Source organism: Peromyscus leucopus, chromosome 5 (assembly GCF_004664715.2).
Source record: "Peromyscus leucopus breed LL Stock chromosome 5, UCI_PerLeu_2.1, whole genome shotgun sequence".
Taxonomy (NCBI): Eukaryota; Metazoa; Chordata; class Mammalia; order Rodentia; family Cricetidae; genus Peromyscus; species Peromyscus leucopus.
Window position 1 is genome coordinate 24,085,200 of NC_051067.1, and position 24,767 is coordinate 24,109,966.

General features: G+C 40.3%; 1 protein-coding gene across 1 annotated transcript in view; it reads left to right on the plus strand.

Moving 5' to 3' along the window:
- The window catches only part of Ofcc1 (orofacial cleft 1 candidate 1), a 292,427-nt gene extending 274,261 nt beyond the window's left edge, over nucleotides 1–18,166 (plus strand). Inside the window, exons 19-21 of the mRNA XM_028855629.2 lie at nucleotides 2,195–2,401; nucleotides 14,461–14,605; nucleotides 16,248–18,166. Coding sequence (XP_028711462.2) covers nucleotides 2,195–2,401; nucleotides 14,461–14,605; nucleotides 16,248–16,285 — 390 coding nt within the window. The 3' untranslated portion in view covers nucleotides 16,286–18,166. The remainder of the gene's footprint in view (nucleotides 1–2,194; nucleotides 2,402–14,460; nucleotides 14,606–16,247) is intronic.
- Nucleotides 18,167–24,767: the final 6,601 nt, after the last annotated feature.

Below are 24,767 nucleotides of genomic sequence, written 5' to 3' on the forward strand. Positions count from 1 at the left end.
AGCATTACACACTCCAGGTGTGAGCCCGTTGCACTTGGCTTCACATCTGTCGGTTGTGCCCTGTTTACGGCTTATATTCAAGCTGTCTTAACCTAGAATCTGGAGTCTTCACACCAAATGACCTTCTGGCCTCATAACTTCTCATAACTGTGTCACAAGACTCTTTGCTACGCACTTTGCCTCTCAGTGACTTTATCAGGACCATGCGTGTGCCAGAAGCACCTTCGAAGTGTCCATGTCCATGACAATCCCACCAAGACTATTTTGTTGTCATCTGTAATAGAAACATAGTGACCACACAAGTTGAGGAGTGATAGGTATTGTTTCAAAATATCTAGATATTCTGTAATTGCCCAATCAAGGTGCTTAGCTGATCAATCATCTCACACGCTTATGGTTTCTTCATCGTTTGAGATATTCATCATATAAATTTGAACTATCTTCAACCTATTGTGTATTAGGTTTCACTAGCAATTATTCCTGCCATCTAACTCTTTGCCTGTTGATCAGTCACTCCCTATTAGCTCATCTGGCAACCAGAAGTCTTCTCTCTATAACTATGATGTCAGCCTTTATTAGATGCGACGGATGAGTGGTACCATGTAGTATTTTCCTTCTCTGTGCTGGCTCATTTAATGTCAGCCACAATCCATGTTGATGAAGAATGACAGGGTTTGTTTTTTATCATTTTATAGCTTTATAGTATTTCATGAAGTCTCTATACCACGTTTTCTTCACCTGTTCGGTAGACAATTATACTGATTGCAAAAAACAAAAACAACAAACAAAAACCCCACTGAATTTGGCCTTTTTTTTCTGGAAAGAAAGTCTCTTGTATATACTTGTAACTATCAAATTTATTTAAAGTTCACATAAGCCTATGTTCCTGTAAATTCTGCAAGCCAGTGAGTTTCTTAAGCATGCTTGCATTGAAGTGAAACCTCTGTTTTTAATCATACTAGACCCCTGTCTTTTTGGTCTTTCAAATATTTTCAAAAAAAATATGATTTTTTTCTTCTGCCCATCCACATTTTAATTATACCTTTTTTTTTTCGAAAAAAGTTTTCATTGGCTAAAATTTTAAGAGGTTTTTTTTTTTTTTTGCCAATTTCAGACTTATATTAACTACTCATTGGGCAGGATTTTCTTTTCTATTATTAAATCTTCCCAAATTCTTGAATATTTGCAGTATTTGTGAGTAAATATTTAAGAGGCATTAGCATTTGGTTTATGTTTGAAGTGGGCTTTCTGGATCATTAAATAAATGCTCTCTGTCTCAGCAGAAAAGCTAGTAAAGAGAGAATCCATTGAAAAGTCAGCCAAGTTCTAAACATATGGACATCTTGGAATAAGAGAATGTGGAATTGTAGAGAGCACCAGTCTAGCTCAGGAACTGAAGAGAAAGACAAAAGAAAAAAAAGGAAATCAGAAGTCGTATTAGCCACACACAAGTTTTAAGGTGGCGGGGTCAAATTTTCATTGGCAATGTTTTAAACAATCAATGCAGGTGTGTCTTTTCAACTGCATTATAATTCAATTAATTTAATTTAATGCAAATACAATACACAGGGTGCATTGCATTAGATAGTGAACTTGTCTCCTGAAAAGGTTTCTTTAAAAGGAGGCTTCTTATTCCAGTAAGGACCAAGTTCAGGATTGCCAGGAAGAAGCTTGGTGGTCAGTGCATACAGTGTACAAAATCCTGCTCTGTGTGCTGCAGGAAATGTCTATGGGATGTATCTGTCCCCTTGGTTTAGTGATATGAGAAGCCTGGCACATACACAGTACGGCACAGGTGAGTGGAAAGAGCAAACCTTTCTTTTGGATGAGAAAGCAAGCACAGCCATTCTTAAAACCATTTGTAAACATGTTTGTTTTTCAATCTACACTGTCATTGTCACAGGATGCTTGATCTTTCTGCTCTGGGTTCATATGGAAGCCGATTACAAATTCATCTGTGGAGAATCAACTTTGTGGAGCACACACCGGGGATTTGTCTGTCTTCGCTATTTAGATACATGCCATAAAAATGTGCATGGAGCATGGAGCGGAGTGCAAGAACTGGAGACAGCAGACTTTCAGATTTAGTGTAAAATGATTTAAAGTTGCCTATGTTCTTGCCAAATGTTAATTACTTTTTTTCTGTTTTTTTTTCTGGGTTTGGGGGACCTGGGGGCTCTCTGGGTCTCACTAGGTGGCAGTGCATGATTACTTGTGCAAAAGCAATAACACCAAGTCCAGTGTCTCCAGCTGTGACCCCCACCATCAGGATGAAATATCTGCATCCTCAGTTGGTCCAGGAGGGGTTACTTCCCACATATCTGTATACACTGTTTATCCCAGTGGGTTTCAAGAATTGTATCGCCATTTTCTCAGGCTCCCAGATGGCGCCATCATTGAGGTATGTATGCATGGAAATGTTTGGAGGTAAATGTTCTGTATGTTATAATTTGTTGTTGTTATATGTATATATGCATGCTTAAATGTGTGCGATTTACACTTGATGTCAAGCACATCAGCACCACTGGGAACCTAGATGGTAACTAGTATCTGTAATACTGTAACAGGTTTGGAGCTGTATTTTAGTTTTTGCCTACACAAGGACAGGATATAAAGGAAACAAAAGTTCCTGTTTGTAACTGTATTGGGGGGGGGAGGGGAGATAGACCAGGAAAAAACAAACAGAATAATTCAGAATTCTACCTGCAACAGCTTTAATTAGGTAATACTTACAAACATCGGTAGGTTGGTGGAAGAATACTGTGAGTCCAAACTTCAGATGTGCATAATCCTTCAAAGAGATGCTGATGTTCCATTTCTGTCTGATGAAAAATTATAAAAATCCAGAGAAGCACCCCATCTCTGAATCTTTAAGAATGTTTTGAAAATATCATTCGGGAAAGATCTCAAAGTCACATTTTCTCTTGGAAATGTGTTCATTTTTCAGACAACTGATTTTGAATTAAAAAACTCATGTTGTGTCGGGTTCGTAGGATCCAAACTTACAGTGAGTTGAATTCTGGGGCTGCACTGCCTTCACATAGGTATTGCTTCATCCGGAGCCTGAGGGGACCTCAGGATGGAAATGAAGGCTAAGCAGGAAAAGCCAGCAGCTACCCAGCCTGCATGTCACCGAACTGTGCCCAGGGAGCAGCTGGCTGAAACTGAAGCATCTGCCTGTCCCACCGCCTTTGAATCCAGTCACCACTATTTTTGTTGTGAAACTGATGGAAAAAATCAAACAAACAAGAAAAATAAAAACCTTTCCCTATATCTTGGAAGAAATTTCAAGTTGTTCAGAGCCCAGTCTTACAGCTAGGATCCAGTATAATTCGAACCCGAGGACTCCCGCCACAGGCACATTCCAGGCAGCCAGTCCTCCTCCCTCTCTCCCTTCCCATGACTTAAGAGAAGGGAGTGGGTGCATTTCAGTACAGGCACAAGAGGCAGCAGGTGAACCAGTGGGTGCCCGTTGCCTCCAACGTGATTTTGAAGAATCTGGCCCCGGCTGTTCTCTTCACTTATCCTGTATGATCCTTTTTGGCTTCTGAAACATTTACTGTAGAAGCCTTTTATTTTTTCTCTTAACAGAATGAACTGATGTGACTTTACTTTTTAAATTTGCAGAAGTGTACGTAAATATGCAAGTGCTACTTGCACTGAAATAGCATGAACTGTGAGGATGCTAAGGTAGACTTTCTGCTCTAACATGTTGCTTATCCCCTGGCGCCTGGGTGGAAAGTCAGGAGGGGGGCGTCCTGGCCTCTTGAGACAGTCACCACCAGAGTTCTGTTTCCTCTCTCGTTCTTTCACTTCATAACCTTGGCTTAGTCATTTCTCACTACTCTGCCTATTTCCTGATCTAGAAAACTGGGTTATGCATACTTATGCTACCTGGCTCACGGGGATTTGGGGTAGATTAATGAGATAACATCTGCAAAGTACTTTTGGCTCTTTTTCAAGAAGTACAATAAGGATCACAAAGCATTATGGATCTTATACAATCAAATGCATTCAATCTATAAACATTTTACAAATATTGATAATTGTACACTAAAAAACTGAACAAGCTTCTGGAAGGACTGAGTGGTCGGGAGGTAAGCAGTAGAGACATCTGCCTCTTCCTCTTTTTATTTTCGTAGCTTGCCTAAGACAAGGCGGAGTGGTGGACATGCAGCCGGGTAATTGCTAGTTCTTTTGCACAAATGAAATCCTAACAACTCCCCCCCTCCCCACACTGTTTATTCAGGCCACAGAACATGCACTGGTTCTTGCCTTCTCTTAGGTGTGTGTTTGATATACCCATACAGGCTTTACTTGCTCTGCGTCCCAAGACATTCATTCCACAAAGAAACATCCTCCTTGTATTTTTTTTTTTCTAAAGCTTACAGTGAGTATTGGATTTTATTCTTTATCATTTCCATACTTACTCCTGGGATGAGTTTGGGTCTCCTAGGAGACAGAATCCTGGAGCTAATTGAGGAGTAAGCAAATTTACCCACAGTACCTGCCCTGCTATTCAAAACCTTCCCACCCCCTTTATCTCTTTTCTGACCTCATGGGGTACTGCCAAGGCCATTTTGAACCCTTCCCTCTTTATCTCCCTCCCTCCTCCGCCTCCTCCTCCCTTTCCTTCCCTTTCTCCCCCTTCGTTCTTTCTCCCTCCTCTCACTCTTTCCCTCCCTCTTTCTCCACTTCTGACTGTCTTACTCCCCATCACTCCCTCTCTGCCTTCCAGGCTGGGAATCAAATCCTTCTAGAAATATACTAGCCTACAGCTCCAGCCCTGCTCAGTTTGCTATTGATCTTGGGAGCTATAAAGCCTGAAATTGAAAGGGATTTGAAACTGGTCTTTTGAAGTCTTAATGGGTAACCCAACTCATGTTTTTCAAGATATTAAGAAATTTCAAACATCAACAAAGAGGTAGACTACACTTTAGACTTAGAGAAAGATCTCTCGAGTGTTTTGTTTTGTTTTTGTTTTTGTTTTCTTTAATTAACTTATTTTTACTTTATGTGCATTGGTGTTTTGTCATGGGTGTTGGGTCCCCTAGAACTGGACTTACAGACAGTTGTGAATGTCACGTGGATGCTAGGAATTGAACCTAAGTCCTCTGGAAGAGCAGCCAGTGCTCTTAATCACTGAGGCATCTTTCCAGCCCATCTTTTGAGCATTTAAAGTGGTGGTTCCTAAACAGCCAGAGCATCATCCTGACTTGGATTCTCTCTGTTAGATACTGAATTGGCTCTCTAGGAAATCCATCAAGTTTTCCTGAATTCCTGGATTCCAAACTTGCTACCAATGGACATTTCATAGCATGGGGTCCTTATCATTATAGACTTTAGGGGAGCCTGAGCCTAGGTAGGATATAGACCTACTTACAGATGTGGGTAAACAAAGGTCGCACTCTGGTCAGATATTCTGTATATGGAAAGAAAGAGTCCACAGCGCCTGAGACGAATTCATTTACAAAACATAGGACCTTTAATCCAAAATGAAAACTGATGAAATTTGGGTCCAACTCTGCAACTTGAACTTCATCCTTAAAGGTTTTATGTGGATTTTGAAGGAAGTTCTCTAGTTACCCAGGTCCCAAGTATTTACACAGCTATGATTTGTGTGTTAGTGTGACTTCTAAATCTTTCTAAATCTGATAAGATGTACAGGTCAGATATTAATCTTTTCCCATTTGAAAAATCCCAATTAAACCTTAGCCGTTTGGCATGGAAATGATTATTTTCAGGTCTCTGTTTACCTGGAAAGGTATGCTTTTTGAAAAGAATATTTCTGCACAGAAGAGGTCAGAACCCCTTAGTATGAAATGGACTTTGTATTGACAGCTTGTTTGTGGCGTTTTTCACACGGGCTTGTGCCCTAGGAGGATACAGTTCTTTGGCTGTCCTGTGTGCTTTGTTTTGTGCATCCTTCAGCGTGGAGTAGTGGCCAGGGCCTGCATTCAACGCCCTTCTCTCTATCAGAGATTCATGTATTCTATCAGATTCATGTATTTCACTGGGTTTCTACTGAGAAACGTTTTATCTCTTTGTTCTGTAGGTAGTGTGATCTTCAGATACTGTTCGCACAAAGTTACTGGAAAGTTTTTTAGTGCCGCAAAACCTAGAAACCCAGGCAAGCCTGGTGGAGATTCATCAAGTTACAAATAAGCTTCCTGTTCCCAGGGTAGCAGTCGCAATTAAGAAAGTCCTTGGAGCATTCGTTGGGGTGGAATGGGAAAATGGATTTTTGTCATTAGAGGCGGTGTCGCCTGGTGGTCTGAGTGGAGAACTGGGAGCCAGGAACTCGGCGATCTAAGGAGGCCCGGCTCAGCCCTCCTGGAGGCTTCCGGCAAGCAACGTGGGTCTCAGGAGGCCAACCTCACCTACTTTGAATCTCCCATCTGAAGAGCTCCTTACCCAGGGCCAGGGGATACGCAGCAGGAAGCCTGATTCCTTGCCTGCAAAATGAGAATATTAATACTTGCCTAAATAACAGATTAACCAATTAGTATTAGCGTTCCGCTGATAGAAAACAGCAGGAGAAGGAAGGAGGAAAGGAAAAACCCAAACTCAATTTTATGAAAAGATGGGTTTCACTCAGCTGTCAGTGTGTTGACGGGCAGGAAACCCAGTGCCCACAGTGCGAAGAGCCCTGAACAGAGAGGGCGGGAGCAGGGGCAGAGGGGTTGCCTGTGGTAAGGAGCTTGGAGCAGCGTAGCTCAGTCTCCTTGAAGCCAATGAATTGCAGAATTGAAACTTTATCCAACTTATTGGGAGTTTTTCAGTCTGAAGTGTATGATTTAAATTTCTTCCAGATAAGACAATCCAGAGTATTTAGCATTTCTCATGTCTATATTCTATGAATATCAATTTTCTCTGTCTGTCTGTCTGTCTGTCTGTGTGTGTGTGTGTGTGTGTGTGTGTGTGTGTGTGAGAGAGAGAGAGAGAGAGAGAGAGAGAGAGAGAGAGAGAGACTTGCATGAGAAAGAGAGAGGGAAATGGTAATAATGAGGATATGTGGGTATTTTGCATTTTCGGGAAGAAAATTACCCCATTAGCTTCTCCTTTTGTTGAATGACATTACAAGGGGAAGAGAAAAAAAAGGCACTCTTGTAGTTCCTATTTTACATAGTTTTAGGTGGCCCTGAAGATTACTATTTACAATAAACTCACACAAAAGTAGAAAAAAGAAGCTTTTTTCATTGCTCAAATTTAGAGCCTTTACCTTCTGTATGCAACACCTGTACAGGAAGGCACAGTCTATCCTTTGAGCACATACTTATGTGACAATACCCACAATACATGCTGAAAGAAAAACTTGTCAGCAGACAGTAGTGGCTTTGCATGAAATGCTTCTACAAATGTCATCTATACTAATATCTTGTATTTCTGGCTTTCAGATTCAAACTTAGTAATTGCAATTTCTATTGATTCTTTTAAATAAGGTACTGAAAGGCTTTTTCCTTTCATTAAGACAGATTATCTACCTTAAATAAGCTGTGGAATGCTGTCATTCTGTTCTATCTAAAACTTAAACACTATTAGAAGCAATCTCTTAAGGAATAGACTATAAAAACAAAGTAGAATGCAGTTATTAGGTAAGTATCAGAGTATGTTTCTCACAAGATGTCCTGGCAGACCTGAATGAAAAGGCTTAGGCAGATGTATTTACTAATTAGTTAGATAGATATGCATTTATATCTTCAAATAGTACCCGGGAAACATACCTGTATATGCTTATCAAAATAATGTTTTTATTTTTCCCCAACAATTAGGTCAACACAACGTGCTGTGAAGTCTTTCACAAGACCAAGCAAGGCAGCTCTCACTTGTGCTCTGTTTAGCCTTTCATGTGTATTTTTCTTTTTATGTGTGTTGGCAACACTGGAAACTCTACAGGTTTATTTTTGTGCAAGTTTTAAAGGAATCCATTAGCCTCTAGACACCTTTTAGGGAATGCAGTCATTTATTTTAGAAAGCTACTTCAATTATAAGGTAAAAATACTTCTATGAGCCAGGCTGTCTTTACTACAGCTATGCTTTCCCGAAAAAAGCCTGAGAATTATGGAGATATGGCTCAGCCATTCAAGGCTAGGCTCACAACCAAAAATATAAACTCTATATTTTTAATTTACGAGTATGAAAAAATGTGGAACTTTCTGAAAATACTTTGCACATATAATAAACACATTAGATTTCTTTTGAAATCCCAAGTCAACAGAAGTTATAAAACCTATAGAAGATAATTATTCTATTGCTATGTTTATGTGTACCAAAAATGATGTTACCTTATTTTACTGGATAAGAAAACTTAACTGGATTCTAAATCATAAGAATTATTTTAAAAGGTATATTAAAACTGTTTTTGACACAGTCCAAACACTATCATTAATATGTGTACAAGTGGGAAGTTAAATCTGTCATAGACAATTTGAAAATATTAAATGTTTTCAGGTGACTAAAGTGCATTCTTTTTAAATTCTATCTATTTTTCCTACCTTGAACTGGATCCCAGAAGAGATATTCAGGATAACAAAAGGAAAAAATAGTGTACATTTCCTTTAATTTATTAATCTTAACTTATTACAGTACTAGAGAAATCTTTGTGATTTAATACTGTAAGTAAATTTGAAACTCATAAGTAGGAAAGTTACTGTTTAAAATGAGTGCTTTCAGAATGTGTGGTTTTGTCTTACTTCTCTCGACAAGGTTGCCTGAGATAATTTCCTAAAGAATCAAAAGATTCACTCATGAATAAAGGAAAAAAGATGGCCACAAATATAATTATATCTTCTTATATTTGCATACAGAGATAATATTCAAGATTTAGATGTATTTTGTCATTGCGTCCATATTAGACTAAGAACTAGCTACACATATATCATTTCTCTTTAAGGATTAATAAATATTAGTTTCTTGATCTTCACTGACAGATTCTTCCATAATTGCCTGAAATAATTATTTAATGACGATATAAAACAACATAAAAAGCCTTCTTTAAAAATAAAATCACAGCCACTCTGCCTCAGTTAGCTTTATGAACATATCCTCTGAATTATATTTAGTATTACTTACAGTTCCCAAACAGTGGTATAAAATCATATAAGTTTATTTTATGTGCAAAATCACACACAGTATGCCAAGTGACACTTAAAAGGAATGAAATAGTAACTGTGGCTTATTTTCTGAAGCAATCTTGACACTAATGCTGAATTACAACATGGAAACATCTAGCAGTTTTACCTTTATGAGAAAAGGCTTTTTACATATTTAACATAATCATGAGGAAAATAAACTAGAATTATGTATAAAGATACGTACAGTGTAACCAAGGGGCATTTATATTCCCCTGTAGAATACTTACAATGATTTTATTGCCATTTTGTGTCATTTTCTAAAGGATTTAAATACAGCCAGTAAACAAACTAGACTGTAGATTTAAAGCGACAGCTGCTCGTTCAGAAGCAATATTCAGATATTTAATCTTAAGAACCCTGAATATTTTCCAACCAAGTAGTGTGCACTTTTACAAAAATGAAAGGACTGTGTACCGTGGCTTCTGATTTCCGCAGCTGTGCTGGCTGGCAGAGCCGCTGCCGTCCACCACGGCTAACCCCAGAAAGTGAGGGACAAGCGTGGGCCCTTTGCTCAGTCACTTGAGGAAATATCACATGAATGATTTACTTTGCCAGAATGCAAACCTGCTTTTTTTTAAAATGATGCTGATTCCACCTATAACTTAGAGAGTGTCCTGTTATTTCCAGTTCTGTTTTTTTGAGATTGATGATTTCACCTAATTTGAATATACTCTTTGCCCTCTCTGTGAACTACTGTGCTGCAGATAGCTGCTGAACCCCTTTTTGTAGAACCATCATTAATTTACCTGGGCCTCCAAACATTGCTGTCTTTCTTCACGCAGTGAACTGGTTTTGTAAATGCACGAGCCCTGTATTCAGTGGGAAAATGGAATTGAAATTTGTGTTCAGAATACCTCTTTTCTTTAAGTCTTCTTTCTAGCCTGCAAGTATAATGGCCTTTGAAGCTTTACCAGTATCATATATTTTGGGCAGTTGGAAGTGGCCAAAATACTCTGTCATAAATAACGTCAACTTTGTTTTTCTAATACACACTAGGGGATATGCCTCCTCTTACTACCAGCAAGCAATTAGCTAATTCTCTCCACAGGTCTGCACTAGTCAGTAATGCCTTAAGACACACAGACACTTCTTTCTGCCAAGGAGGACCAGTCCTGCTTTGAGCACATGACAGAAGGAAGCTTGGATAGAGTGGACTGTCACACTGTCCCCATTGAAGAAGAATTCTGCATGTCCCCAAGGGCCCTGTCTCTCCCTCAGACACTGCCTGGTGGCCATAAGAAGGTATCTCTGATTGGATTTGATTAGTTCATCATCATAAACACTAACTTCTAGACTGCAGAATCTCAAATCAGGGTCCCCAAGGCCTTAGCCTCAGTCACATCATAGGTCGGAATGGAGTTTCCTCTGAAAAAGTTGATTCTGACAGATTATGCAATTATTTTGTGGTTGTTTCTTTTTTGGATGAGTAGAAGTTAGGGTTCAATGACTTCTTATTATCACTCGTGACCCATATTACTTAAAGAAAGTAGATCCTGAAAGTAGATTTACTGGGTCGAAGAATATGAAAATGAAATGCATAGACGTGTGTATGTGTGATGTGTATCCACCTATATGCATATCTACCCACCAGAAATATGAGCACACATAACTACAACTGCAGTGAAGGAAATGGCCACCTAGCATTTTGGTCTTTTGTTGTTGTTTTTTCCACAACCGCAGAAAGTATACTTTCTGTAGCTCAATCAGATTGCACTGTTTGCAACAAAACATCATGGTATCATGGTCCACTGCCCATCCCTTCTTGCCTTTGAAAGATGATACTTGATTTGATACAGCTTATTTTTTCTCCTAATTTTTGAAAGTAGTGTTTATAATGTGTTTGTTTTCTGGAGACATTTCTTCCTATTTGTCTGCAGACTCCATAAAAGAATGACTGTAACTATAGCATTTGTAGCTTAATTTTGCCAGGACAATCATTTAAAATAAAATAACCATAGAGATTGATACAAATCTAAAATAGCCTATGATCTCTCTGTGATCACATTGCAGCTAATGGAAGCAAAGCATCTTCAGGCTGAATTAGTTCTGAAATGATGACAAAACATTTCCTTAAGTAGTTACATTTTTATTCTCTTTTCCTTAAACCTGGCAGCTAATAATATGTGTGTTAATTTGATGTGTTTCACGTGTGTATCTACAGCACTTTAAGTAAGTGTATTCTGATACTTTATCAGGCAACTGTAACATGGGCAATCAGAGTGTTTGTAACTGTAGGAGCCAATTAGAAGGATGTGAGTAGTTCAGAAATCTACAGTTGCTGATCGATGACCCTAAGTAGGAATTATCCTGATAGGAGCTAGGGTTCTTAAACCTCCAGCAAACAATACCCCCACCACCTTCATGTCCTTCTAACCCAAGCATCTTTTTCTCTTTAAGGAATCATACAGACTTAGCAAAGAGCCATCTCAACTGTTTCTTTCCTAGGATATAAAGCAATGGTTGATGTGGTTGTTCTAATTCTCAACAGCAAATAGTGATTGCAAATGACAGGAGACAGGAGGCAGTGACCCTGTCACTTAGGAACTCATAACTCTGGTGAGGACTGAGTGCCATTCAGCTCAATGTTTGGCATGTATACTTCAGAAGTGCCCAGCAGAATTGGCAGATGACTCACTTAAAAATATCTTGAGGCACGTGGGGAAAGTTCCAGAAATACAACTGTGGCTTGTATTTTTAGGCAGTCTAGATGATAGAAAAGATAATCTATCTCTACAACTTTGATGTCCACGATGTTTCACAGCACACTTCCTTGTTGAAATATCATGTGCAAAGACGTAGGAACATATGTAAAAGTCTATAACTGCAAGAGACTGGGAACCAAAGTTCCTAGGAAACAATGCCACACACTTCTGCTAAAGTTCTACAAGGCTGATAGACTGAATCAAACTCCAGGATTGTGGAGGATTGGAATATTGCAGATCAAAAACCAAATTCTCTTGGGTTAGCTCTAGTCTTCTTAATAGCCAGCATTCATTGTCCTTCTCTGTGTCTAGCCTATTATCCTTTCAACTCTAAGGAAAAAAACTTTGAAATTTATGCACTTAGAACTGTAAGGGGAAATTTTTGAAATTTATGCACTTAGGGGACCTTTAGCTTCCGCCATGCCCAAAGCTAAGAATTTCATTAAATAGCATCTGAGACCTAAAGCACAGAGTCTCTAGTTTGTTGTAGCCTGCCTATCTGACCTTTCCACCAATGTGTTTGGAAAAAGCTTTGATCTCTCTCTCTCTCTCTCTCTCTCTCTCTCTCTCTCTCTCTCTCTCTCTCTCTCTTTCTCTCTCTCTGTCTCCATCTCCCCCCCCCCTCTCTCATTGCTATAGAAACTTCACAAAACTGTTTTCTAGTCGGGACATGGTATTTGGTCTACATCTGTGTTATTGGGCATCCTCACTCATTTTATTTAATAATAAACTGTCTTCACTGGGGATGGTAGAACTGTGAGTGAAGTACCGAGACAGAGTTTGGATCCTCAACACCCACATAAATGCCAGTCTGCCTGTAATCCCAGCACTTAGGAGACAAAGACTGGGACTCCCTGGAGCAACCGGGCTAGTTAGACTAGCCAAATGGGCAAGCTCTAGGCTTAAGTGAGAGATCCTGCTTCAGTATATAAGAAGAGAGACCAGAGAAGGCGTCTGACATCAACTCTATCTCCACACATATGTGCCCACATATATGCACACCACACACACATACACACATGGAACTTAAGGGAAACTGTCCTTTACTCTCTTTGAAGTGAGAACTTTATTTTATGCCACAAGATAAGAAAACAGATAGATAGAAAGTGAAAGCAAAGAGTTTAATTTCAGGTGGCTTTCAGGTGGCTATAGGACACTTAGAAGCAGAGTGGGCAGGGTAAGAATTATTACTTGGAATAGGAAATTATGGAAAGGGCCAAATATCCAATCTATATCTCCTTAATAGTGAGGGGTATTTATTAGCTTAAATAACAGTGGAGCAGCCATAGCTGTTTGATGTGATGTAAGGACTGGGATGCCAAAGGCAAATTCCTTCTCTTTTTAATATGTTCTGGCTGAAAACATTTTCTCCACGTGGTAGGCCATCCCATCCTTTCTAATTCCTAATGCTCACTCTCTCAGAAGTAAGATTTCTCTTCCTGGTATTTCACCCCTCCCCCATTTGCCTACCCTGGAAAGAAGTATTATGACTGGCTAGCTGCATGATTTATGAGCTTCTTAGAGATCGAAGAGTTATTCTAGAGAAAGAAAATTGTTTCTGCTACCAAAGAAAAGTTTGTCTGATAAGCAGATGTCCTCTTTGCAAATTACTTAATTTGCCAATTTTGTCTATAGAAGTGCCTCCCTTCCTTGATGCTATGGGTGGTTTTTCATCAAGAGGTCATTTGGGGGGGAATGCAAACCTTCAGCATAATGCTTGGTAATACAAGATATATTCAAAGTACAGGCTATGAATGAAGTCAGTGACATTGGTGATTATGATAGACAGTCCAGGAATAAACCCAAATTGAGTAAATCGGAGTTCTTCTGCAGGGCCAGGCAGTCTTGTGTCTCTGGAAACTTCTCCATGGACAACAACTCCCTTTCAACAGAACTGTTAACTTCTGTTTCCTAGACAGATTTTGTCTTCTCTACATTTCACCAAGCAAATATTGATTTTTAAAATTGTTCCTTGATTTAGGTTTTCTGGTGCATGATCTCACTGTGTAGCCCAGGCTCTCCTCCAATTCCCATTATCTTGGTCCTGAGTGCTGGGCTGCAGGAATATGCCATAAGACTCATCCTTATAAAAGACATTAAAGGCCAAAGATGGGGCCTTATTCTTGGCTTTTTCTGTGTGTGTGTGCATGTATGTATGATCACCATGTGCATGCAGTACCCATGAGTGCCAGAAGAGATGATCAGATTTCTTGGAATTGTAGTCACAGGCATAAGCCACCCTGCCATATGTGGATGCTGGGAACTAAACCTGGGTCCTCTGCAAGACCAAGTGCTCTTAATCATTGAGCTGATCCTCCAGACCTCAAGATTTGTTTTTGATGTATATAGTTTTGGGGACAGAAGATTAGAAAATTCACTCTCTATATGTATTTTTACTTGTTTCATGTTTGTTCTGTTTCTTTGTAAGATCATTATAAAATTATTGTGAAAGTTAGAAATGGACTGGACTATGAACCCTAAACTATAATCTTTTGGTTAGGAGAATAGTGTCCAACCAGGGTTTTCTAAGCTACAATCTCTTCCTCTAGGGCATAGTGGAAGAAAAAGACAGTACCTTTTTCCATTTCATTGAAATATTTGCTCATCTTCTCACCACTCTACAGGTGTTTGGTGACATCAGCACCTTAAAGGTTGTTCCCAGCAAAGTGATCACAGCTATTGAGGAGCAAATAAGGGAAATGGACACTGTGCAGAGAGAAACCTTTGCTACGAACCAAAAGAAGCAAGATGGCTCCATAAAAATAAAAGGTATTTTTATCTGCTGATTGAGCACTGGATCATCACTATCTGTGAGTACACTCACCCAGAAGGAACCCCAAATGTCAAGTCCTTCTTATTTCCCCAATTTCCCAGTGAAAGGATGATGTTCAAGTTTCTCTTCCAATCCAGTACCTTATATTCATACTCCATAAGATTAGGTCATGGATGTTGGTTGCTGACATAGAACAAGGTATTGGGCTTTGAACTTTGAAGAGAGATAGATAGCTTACTTGGAAAATAAGATTTATTTTTCTTGTTGTTTCCATTTGTTTGTATTTCATGTAGAGGGAATAAGGGAAGTGTCTACAGGATGATGATTAAACAAGTCTAAAAAGTTTCCTTTTCCTTTTATTAGCTGAAAAATTTTCATACTTTCTTTTTTCATGAAAGGAACTTTAAGGAAGGAAAGGGAAATTTTCCATATCAGCAATAAATATTCCAAGTCACATAAGTGAGTCAATTTAAAGAGTTTATATTTTGTCTTCTAGGATAACAGTAACCACACCCTACCTGGGCGACTTGCATTTGGGCTTTTTACAATTATTTCAACTCTCACAATGAATCAGAGAGCATCCTTTCTTTTTATCCCTTGTACAATCTCTTTTCCTCTTACTGTATTCATGTCTGGCCTTCTATTTCACTTTAAGGTTTGGATTGGGGCTTATTATCTGGACAGCTAACATACATTCACACCTCTGTCAATATATCTCAACTATATAGAAACTAGGAATTGTTCTTAATACTGCACAGAAGATAATAAATACACATTTGAAAGTAGTTTAAATAGTTGTATCTGCACTTCATAAGTAAGTGCTCTTCACAAACAAGAACAGATACTTACATGTTCCTGTCATTGACTTCCTCACTCTCCTTTGCTGCTGCCACTATACCTACTGATAGCCCTGGCTACCAGATGTTCATGCCCACTGTACTTGACGGCTGTGTATACAGACTACTAACTTTTGCTTTTCCCATTAGCACATGAGCTACCTCAGACAGAGAACTTTTTCAAATGTATCCTTCTACTAGCAGTGATTAGAACAGTGTGGGGTGAAATTCAAAGGCTCAATAGAGATTTGCTATTTGAAAGAGGTCTGAGGAAGATAGTGTGGTGGGGTTGGAGCCAGGTCTTTATTGTGCATGTAGAAGGTGAGACAACCCCATAAATGACCCTGGCATATTTAAAACAAATTATGTGATAAATGTGCATCAGAGCAATATAATGTAAACAGGAAAACATTTATATGCATGTAGATGCATATTTGCATCTCCAGCTGTATTCCATTTAATTATCAGGTCAAGGTGATGAGTCAAATTCAGTTGAAAAGACACCATGGCATCTTTACACTGAGCATCCACTGACTTAACTGAATTAAAATGTTGTTGGCCTTACACTTTTATTTGCCCAGTCTGACTAAAATTCAAACCCAGTGAGGGCAGGAACCATTCTCTGTTTTATTTGTTTATACACATGGTTATTAACAGTGCATCTTATTGGATGTAAAAGCAAACTGATGTGTCAAACTTCACTTAAGTTTATTCTTAATGATCTGTAAGACAGTGATCCAAGTGCATATAAGATGTCAGGTGATAAATCTATAGTTATTTTTCCTTTTCTTGTTTCTTTTAGGAGATCATTGGTCCAGCTGGAAGGATGAGTATCATTAAGGACCATAGTTTCTGTCTCCTGAAAGGCACCCAGCAAACACGATTTCTTAATCTACAGCGTCTCCTAATGCATTATTGCAAGGCGTGGTTTTTGTTATTTTTAAATGGTAGCCTGTAGCATGTTTTGTTTCTGTTGTTTCTTTATATTTGCTTTCCTTGCCTTTACATGAATGTTACCGAATATTCAGGATTAGATACTAGGTTCAGCATTTGTGATTGTCTAAAGCTTTGTTGGTGCAGTGTTTATATAGGTGTGTGGTAGGTAAAGATTCATGCAAATGCTTCTCTTGAGTTCTTTCTTCTTGTTAAAAAAAAAAACCTTTTTGATGCTCATGTGCAGAGTGTTATTCAATACAGGCATAAAGTAAGAATCTGATACTACCTACATCAGTTCTAAGTACTGTATTTACATGGGTTTTAAAGGAATCTATTTAATTTTTACTTTCCAGGGATGTTGATGTTTGGTCAGGTTCTCAAGGAAAACAGGGTGGGGGTAAAGGATAGAAGCACTGTCTCCAAATGCCTCTGTCTTTTGTGGTCCTTTATCCTTAATATTCTGTGGCTATAGAGAGAAGAGAGTTGTGTTTGCAGATGTGCTGCGGAGCAGAGCTCTGATGTGGCAGGCACAGTGCCCTTAGGAAAGAGTACATATTTATATACAGTTCAAAGGACTATTTCAAAATTAAAGATGGGTTTCTAGGGGACTATAGATCTGTAGATTGAGTTGTCAGGTTTTTTCCTTTAGCCTACTGAGGATAATTTATGATGCTAATAATTAATTTTTCAAGACTGTATTAGTAAAATAGTATCTATAAGTTATGCGTGCATTTTCTGTGATTTCATTAGAATCTCTCTTTCTTAGAGCAACATACTAATTGACATGTTATTTAGTTTGATCTTTTTGTCACACTCCTAATTGCAAAATAATTAGAAACTGTAAATATGAAAATTCTTTTATTGGCACACTTTTACTAGCCCCCAAATGCTCTTACCGTTTGAGCAGATTATTTGGAACCTCATTCTGAAAAGGAATAACAATATAAATCAGAAGGAGTTAAAAATGTTCATGCTTGCTGTAAATTTAAAAGTGAAAACTATTATATGCTCTTTATGTTAAGTTCAGTAACAACAGATAGATTACACAAAGTGTCTATTAAGGAAGAAGATGAAAAAATGAGTGATTTTCTTCTTTCAGCTAAACACGGTGCTGAGTGGTACACACAGCATTAAAATCAAATCACTTCCCACTTCAATGATCACAGCATGAGTACTTGCTATTGGAAGCTGTGTTTCCGTTCTTCTTTGGTCCTCAGTTTTATTAAATCAATCAACTGATCATGCTTGGATAACAAGAAGGGATGGCTTTGACACCTTTACAGCATTTCTGTTTCATGAGTGTCTGTTCAAGATGTTTTCCAAATATCATTTCCTATATGCTTAAGTCACTAAGAGTTCTCCCACTGGGACATGCTCTGTTGCAGACACTTCTGTGAAGAATGCCCTGTTCTATGATGTCACTTCCAGTTGGTCAGATTACTGAACTTTAGATAGTTCTGGAGATAGGAAAAGTTCCCATGGGAGCTTTTACAAACTTCTTCCAATGGCCTAAAATGGCATTGCCCGTGGCCTTGTGAGAACTGCTGATGCCACAATGAAGATCTGTGGCAATGGGGAGGCCCTAACTCAGTAGCCACTGACTAAGTGACATGAAGCAGGCTTGTTTTTTGTTTGTTTAATCTAAATTCTTTACATATGATACAGTATAATTCACACAGATTTCCCTTTCTGTGATGAACATGGAGTTGACATGGGTGAGGGCAGGTACACACAGTGTTTAAGAAGGTAACATTGGCTACTGACAAACAGTGAACAAAATACTTTATTACAAAGGTGAAGATTATCTTGCTATAAATGCTCTTGATCTTACATAATAGCAAAAAAGTCACAGTTAGCATATTTGTCTTTTTTTCTGCTTTATAATAAAAAGTCTTTGTTCATTGACAAGTAAAAACTTTGACCATATTCTATATTGTCAAATTATGTCAAGATTATTAATTGTTTAATATATGGTTGTAGAGCTTTTCTATGTTATCTTAACATGATGTCTTAAATTGCTAACCATTTCCCTGCTGTTTTCAAATGCTACTTTTATTATAGCATAAGCGGGTTTAGACTATCTCTTTAGCCCCTGGAAAACGGTGTTTCTCTTGATAGTTTGATTATGCTCGTGTTTGTGCCAGATTGCTCCAGTTTCTGCACTTCTCTGACAAATCGGTGATACCTGATCATTAAATGAATGCCGCTAAGATTTGCTGGCAACGTGGGGAAAGGGTGCAACAGAACTGAGCACCTATGGATTCTGCTACACGAGTGATGCTGGGCCTTCATTGGGACTCTTCTTGGGTGTCCTGCTGTTGCCCTGTGTTGTGGAAATCCCGCAGCTTTGGGTCTGCAGGATGGGTCTCTTCACGTGCTCCAGCAGATCACAGATAGAGTGGATGTTGGGGTGGGCCAACCCATGACCTTGGTTGTGGGCCTGGGTAGTTGCAGGGTTGGTCAGCTGCCAGCTCTCCCTTGTCCTCACCACCAGGGTGAGCTCTCCTGCATTGTCCTGGCTACTTCGCCCTTTGCACCAATGAGCAAGAGGTGGGGCCAGTTCTCTGGCTTTCCTCTCTTCAGGGTTGGATCTCCCACACCTACACCACCAAGGCCAGCTCTACTGTGTTGCTAAGGCATGCCAGAAGGGCCACTCTCCCAAGTGCTGCAGCAAATGAGGGACAGGGCTAGCTCTCCTTCTCTTATGACCTCAAGGCCAACTCTCCCACCTGCCTCAGGCATTGATGGGTGGAGGGAGGGCATCTCTCTCTGGCCCATGCTACCACATGACAGGCAAATAATGGAGACCGCTCTTCCATGCTCACAATATCGGGGCTGGCTCACCACACCTCCGCCAATGGGGTTGACTTTATTGTGCTGCCCAGGCAAGGCACAAGGCCTTGCTCTCCTGAGTGTTGCAATTGGTGGTGGGCAGGGGCAGCTCTCCCACCTTCCTCAGGTATTGATAGGTGAAGGGGTAATCATGATGCTTTTATAGCAATCACTGAAACGAATGTTTCATGTGTGAAAGGCACTGAAGAAATAAGAGAAATCTTATGTGCTAGCACCTGTAAAATTAAAAGGTGTATTGTACTTTGGAACACTACCTGCCCAAGAGGGATGCTCAACGTGTTATTCTAGACCATTTTAGAGAAAAATATTGCATGATCTAGAAGTAGGAAGCTTTAAGTAGCAGATAAGTCCTGTAAACATGTAACATGAGGATGGACTGAGAAGGAAGTCAGAAGGAGGAGTGATTCCCCAAAATGGAAAACACAATTGTAAAGCCAACTGTGACCATCGAGGCTTTATGGATGCAGGCATCCTTTATCGAGGGCAGAATGGATACTACAAAAAAATTATAAGTAAAATAAAAATTGAATTATGTCGTTTCTCAGTGTTGCCCCTTACTGTTTTCTGTGCCTTCTCTCCCCAGTCCGGCCCTCCACCCTCCATAGATCTATTTCCCTTCCCTCCTCTGAGCCCTCTTCTCTTCCTTCAGCTTCATTTCTGTGGTGGCCCAAGGCCTTCCCTCCCTGCTCACGTGGCTCTCATTTCTCTCACCACTCATTTCCTCTTATCACCTGGAAAAGCCACAGCGATGGCTGAGCCACCTGGGCCTAATTTGTGCCCGCTCCCCTGCAATTAGAAGCAGCTGTAGGAAAAATGGACGTTGGCATGAATTCGACTTTAAAATCCCAACTGTAGTTCTCAAGGGACCTTCGGGGCTTTCAGGTGGTCACGGTTTGTCTTATTTCATTCACCCTTCAAGGACACTGTGATTGTATCATATTTTGTCATTCTCTTCCCAAGCCTGCAATACCTTCCCACAGCTTTACACACCACTAATGAATGGGCTTTCTACTTCCCTGGGAAAGCTGGGGCAATTGCTGTGACTAACGCCTGTCGCCTGTCTACTTACTTCTTACACCTGCAATAGCCATGCTGCTGTGTAGAGAAAGGCATGTTTCGTTGGTCCTGTTTGTTAGGATGAAGCAAGAAGACACTCACCAGCTATCAATGACTAGTCCAGACTCTCAGAACTGTGAGACATATATTTCTGCTCTTTATAAATTATCCAGTCTAGTGTTGTCTGTGACAGTAGCAGAAGACATGTGTAAAACATATGACTTGAACTCATATTACTTGAACTCATGCTTTCAGCCCTAATACTGATTGAAAACTTCCAATATAATTATCAAATGTCTATTGGACATCTCCACTTGAATAAACATCTCAATTAAAACATGGAGTCCTCCCCCCTTCCTCCTACTGGGTTGCCTCATCCAGCCTTGATATGGGGTTTGTGCCTAGTCTTATTGCATCATGTTATGTCTTATTTGGTTGACATCCCTGGAAGGCCTGCTGTTTTATGAAGGGAAATGGAGGAGCAGTAGGTCTGGGGAAGAGGAGAGGTGTGGACTGGGGCTGGAAGGAGTGGATTGAAGGGAGGCTGTGGTCAGCATGTATTGTATGAGAGAAGAATATAAAAATGGAAAAAAGAAAAAAATAAACCATTTTCCTCTCTAAACTTCTTTCTACACATTCTCATGCAACTCAGTTGGTGGATGATCAATTTTCCATTTGCTCAGGTGTAGCTGGAGTTTTCTCCAGTCCTGCCTAGCCCATGGTCAAGACAAATCCTTCTCACCCACCAGTCCTGCAGCCACTCAGACCCAAATAAACATACACAGGCTATTATTATTATTATTATTATTATTATTATTATTATTATTATTTTGGTTTTTTTTTTCGAGACAGGGTTTCTCTGTGTAGCTTTGCGCCTTTCCTGGAACTCACTTGGTAGCCCAGGCTGGCCTCGAACTCACAGAGATCCACCTGGCTCTGCCTCCCGAGTGCTGGGATTAAAGGCGTGCACCACCACCGCCCGGCAACACAGGCTAATATTATTTAAAACTGCTCAGCCATTTGCTCAGGCCTACCTCTGAATAGCTCCTACACTTAATCTCTGCCCATTTCTGTTAATCTATATGTTGCCACATGTTCCATGGCTTTACCTGTGTGCCTGTTACATGCTGCTCCCGGAACAGCACACAGGCATCTCCTGACTCAGCCTTCCTGTTCCCATAATTCTCTTCTCTGCTTGTCCCGCCTATACCTCCTGCCTCACTCCTGGCCAATCAGCATTTTATTTATCAGTCAATCAGAGCAATACATTCACAGCCTCCCCCACGCTCAGGTCAACAGTTTTGTCCTTATCCTATATGAGCCTGGATAGGCTAGATGACAGAATAGTGACAAACAGTACCCAAACTTGAGTGCCTTGTAGCAGCAAAGCTTCTTTCATGCTGCCTCCTCTTCAAGGAGGAAGCTTTGATCTATGTCACAGTTACCCTCCCAGGCCAAAGAATACATTATGTGGAGAATTAAACTGACCCTTAAACTTCTACTTACATATCATACAAATCGGTTTTAAATGTTTATTAGCATATAAAAACCGTATATTGCAATGTGTTTCATTATGACAATTTTTGTTACATGTGCATCATGCATTTCATTCATATCACTCCATCACCTTCTCGTGTCCCAGATTCGTTCATCTAATCCTATCCAAGCAGGTTGCCCGACTCCAGCTGTGTAGGTAAGTTTGACCAGGTTACCCTCCAACAAGCAGACTAAAGCAGAAGTGGACTCCTAATGACTGTAAGAGTTGCCCACTGTGCCTGTCAGCTTTCTGTTACTATAACAAATATCTGAGCTAGCGAACTTATAAAGAGAAAAAAGCTGTGTTGGCTTAGAGCTAGCTTTAAATGTTTCTGTTCATAGTCTGTGGGTCTTGTTGCTTTGGAGTCCATGACCAAGCAGCACATTATGGTGCAGAATGCCCAGAGGATCACAGTTGCTCACCTTATGGCAGGGCAAACAGAATAGGGCTAGTGTTTCCATATCTTTGCAGAACCTAACTGTAATAACAAGAAGGCATTCTACTGTGCCTCAATTCTTTTTTTTTCTTATTTTAAAAAATTAATCAACCTATGTAATATTAGATATTAAAGCATTTTTTGAACAAAATGTGTTTTGTTGATCCTCTGTCATCTTCCCCCCATTCCTCTGAACAATTTTTTATTAGTCCACCCCAGCTTCCTTCTGCCAACCACAGCCTCCTTCTGCCCACCACAGCCTCCTCCTGCCCACCTCAGCCTCCATCTGCCCACCTCATCTTCCATCTGCCCACCCCAGCCTCCATCTGCCCACCCCAGCCTCCTCCTGCCTACCCCAGCCTCCATCTGCCCACTGCAGCCTCTATTTGCCCACCCCAGCCTCCATCTGCCCACCCCAGCCTCCTCCTGCCCACCCCAGCTCCCATCTGCCCACCCCAGCCTCCTCCTGCCCACCACAGCCTCTTCCTGCCCATCACAGCCTCCTCCTGCCCACCCCAGTCTCCATCTGCCCACCACAGCCTCCATCTGCCCACCCCAGCCTCCTCTTGCCCACCCCAGCCTCCTTCTTGCTTTCATGTCCCATGTCCTATTGCCTGTCTTTGTTCAACACCCTCTTTTCCCCTCTAGTGGTCTCCATACTTGTTTCCTACTCTATATAGACAGTCTTTTCTACTCAGATACATAGACATAGACATAATAAGCTAGGATGCACACTTGAGAAGAGAACATGGGGATTTTTTTCTTTCTGAGTCTGAATTGCCTCATTTACAATAATATGTGTCAGACCCATCAGGTTTCCTGAAAATGTCACTATTTCATTCTTCTTTAAAGTTGCATAACATTCCATTGTGTATATACACCACATTTTTATTGTTCTTTCTCTTGTTGGACAACAACCTGGGAGTGGTTCCATTTTCTGGCTGTTGTGAACAACACAGCAGTAAACACAGATGAGCAAATACCTCTGTGGTAGGATATAAAGTTTTTTGGGTATTTAACCTGGAAGTGGATCACATGAAAGTCCTATTAAAGTTTATACCATCACATCCCATAGTGCCAAAGTAAGGACAAAATCTTTAACATGACCCATTGGGTGTATTGTTTGGTGCTGTTCCTGGGGGGATGGGAACAAATATTTACTCACTTCAGGTCAAGAATTAAAGACAGACTAAAGTAAGGATACCACCAAAGTTCAACTTGGTAGGTCAATGAGTTTTATTGGGGTTACTTAGAGAAATATGGGTGAGGGACTACTTACAGAAACAGAAATGATGCAAAGACAGCTATATCACTAAAGCCTACCCCAGCATGGGTGACAGTTCAGGAAAGCTGGAAACCTGGAGAGCAGTGCTCAACTTGCAGGCAAATCAGCAGACTAGGGCATGTCTCTATTCTGGGAGGCTCGGGTGGTCTGAGCATCTTCCAGGCAGCTCGCTTGCTGTGAGTCTTCTAGGCACATCAGCAGGTTTCCATCACTTTCTTGTGGTTTGACTAGTCCAAGAATGCCTGCCAGACTTTCTCACTGCTTAAGGCCCTACTTAGTGTATCTAGCCATGGACTTCCCCAAGTCTCTGAGTTGTTTACTTCCTGATCTTAAAGTGAGCTTCCCGACAGGATTGACCTTATCACCTCCCTTTAGAACAGAGGGTTTCAACCTTCCTAATGCTGTGTGTGACCCTTTTAATACAGTTCCTCATGCTGTGGTGACCCCAACCATAAAATTATCTTAATTTTACTTCATAATTCTAACTTTACTACTGTTATGAATCACAACACAAATATCTGATATGCAGGGTATCTGATATGTGATCCTGTGAAAGGGTCCTTTGACCCTCAAAGGGTTGATGCTCCACAGGTTGAGAACTACCACTTCAGACCATCTTGTGCCTTAAGAAATTTCCCTCCAAGATGCAGGTTTACCTCAGAGGTAATTGCTACACAACAATGTGACATTTAAGATCCAAATGAGGTCTACTCATCTTTATGTTTTCAAAACACTGTCTTCTCTTAGAGACATGCCACTTAGTATCTGGGAGTTTTAGTCGGTGTGGCATGCTCTAAAACCAGGAGGTCTGATTCCAGATCACCTCCATAGTGAAACAACTCCACCAAATCAGAAACTAAGAAATGTCATTTATCATCCCTTGCACCCACTGGATGGTAGAGAGACAGAGATAGGACCACAGGAAGTACCTTGAGCTCAGGGGTAGTGCATATGCTTTGCAAGTTTATCATCCATTTCACTGATAAAACAGAACAAAGAAACCCAAGAAAAATGACTCCCAATAGAGACTGTCACCAGAGGAGGGGGAAGCAAGCTGGTCACTGCTCAGCCTTCTGAACCCACTTGCCTTGGGGAACGCCAATACCAGTTCCCTATGAAATACAGTTGATGGTTGGGCCTCAGTTCGCATTAGGGGATAAGTGCCCCAGTGATGCTCATTGGCTCCACGTTCTGGGAGCTCTCACCTGTGCCATTTCCT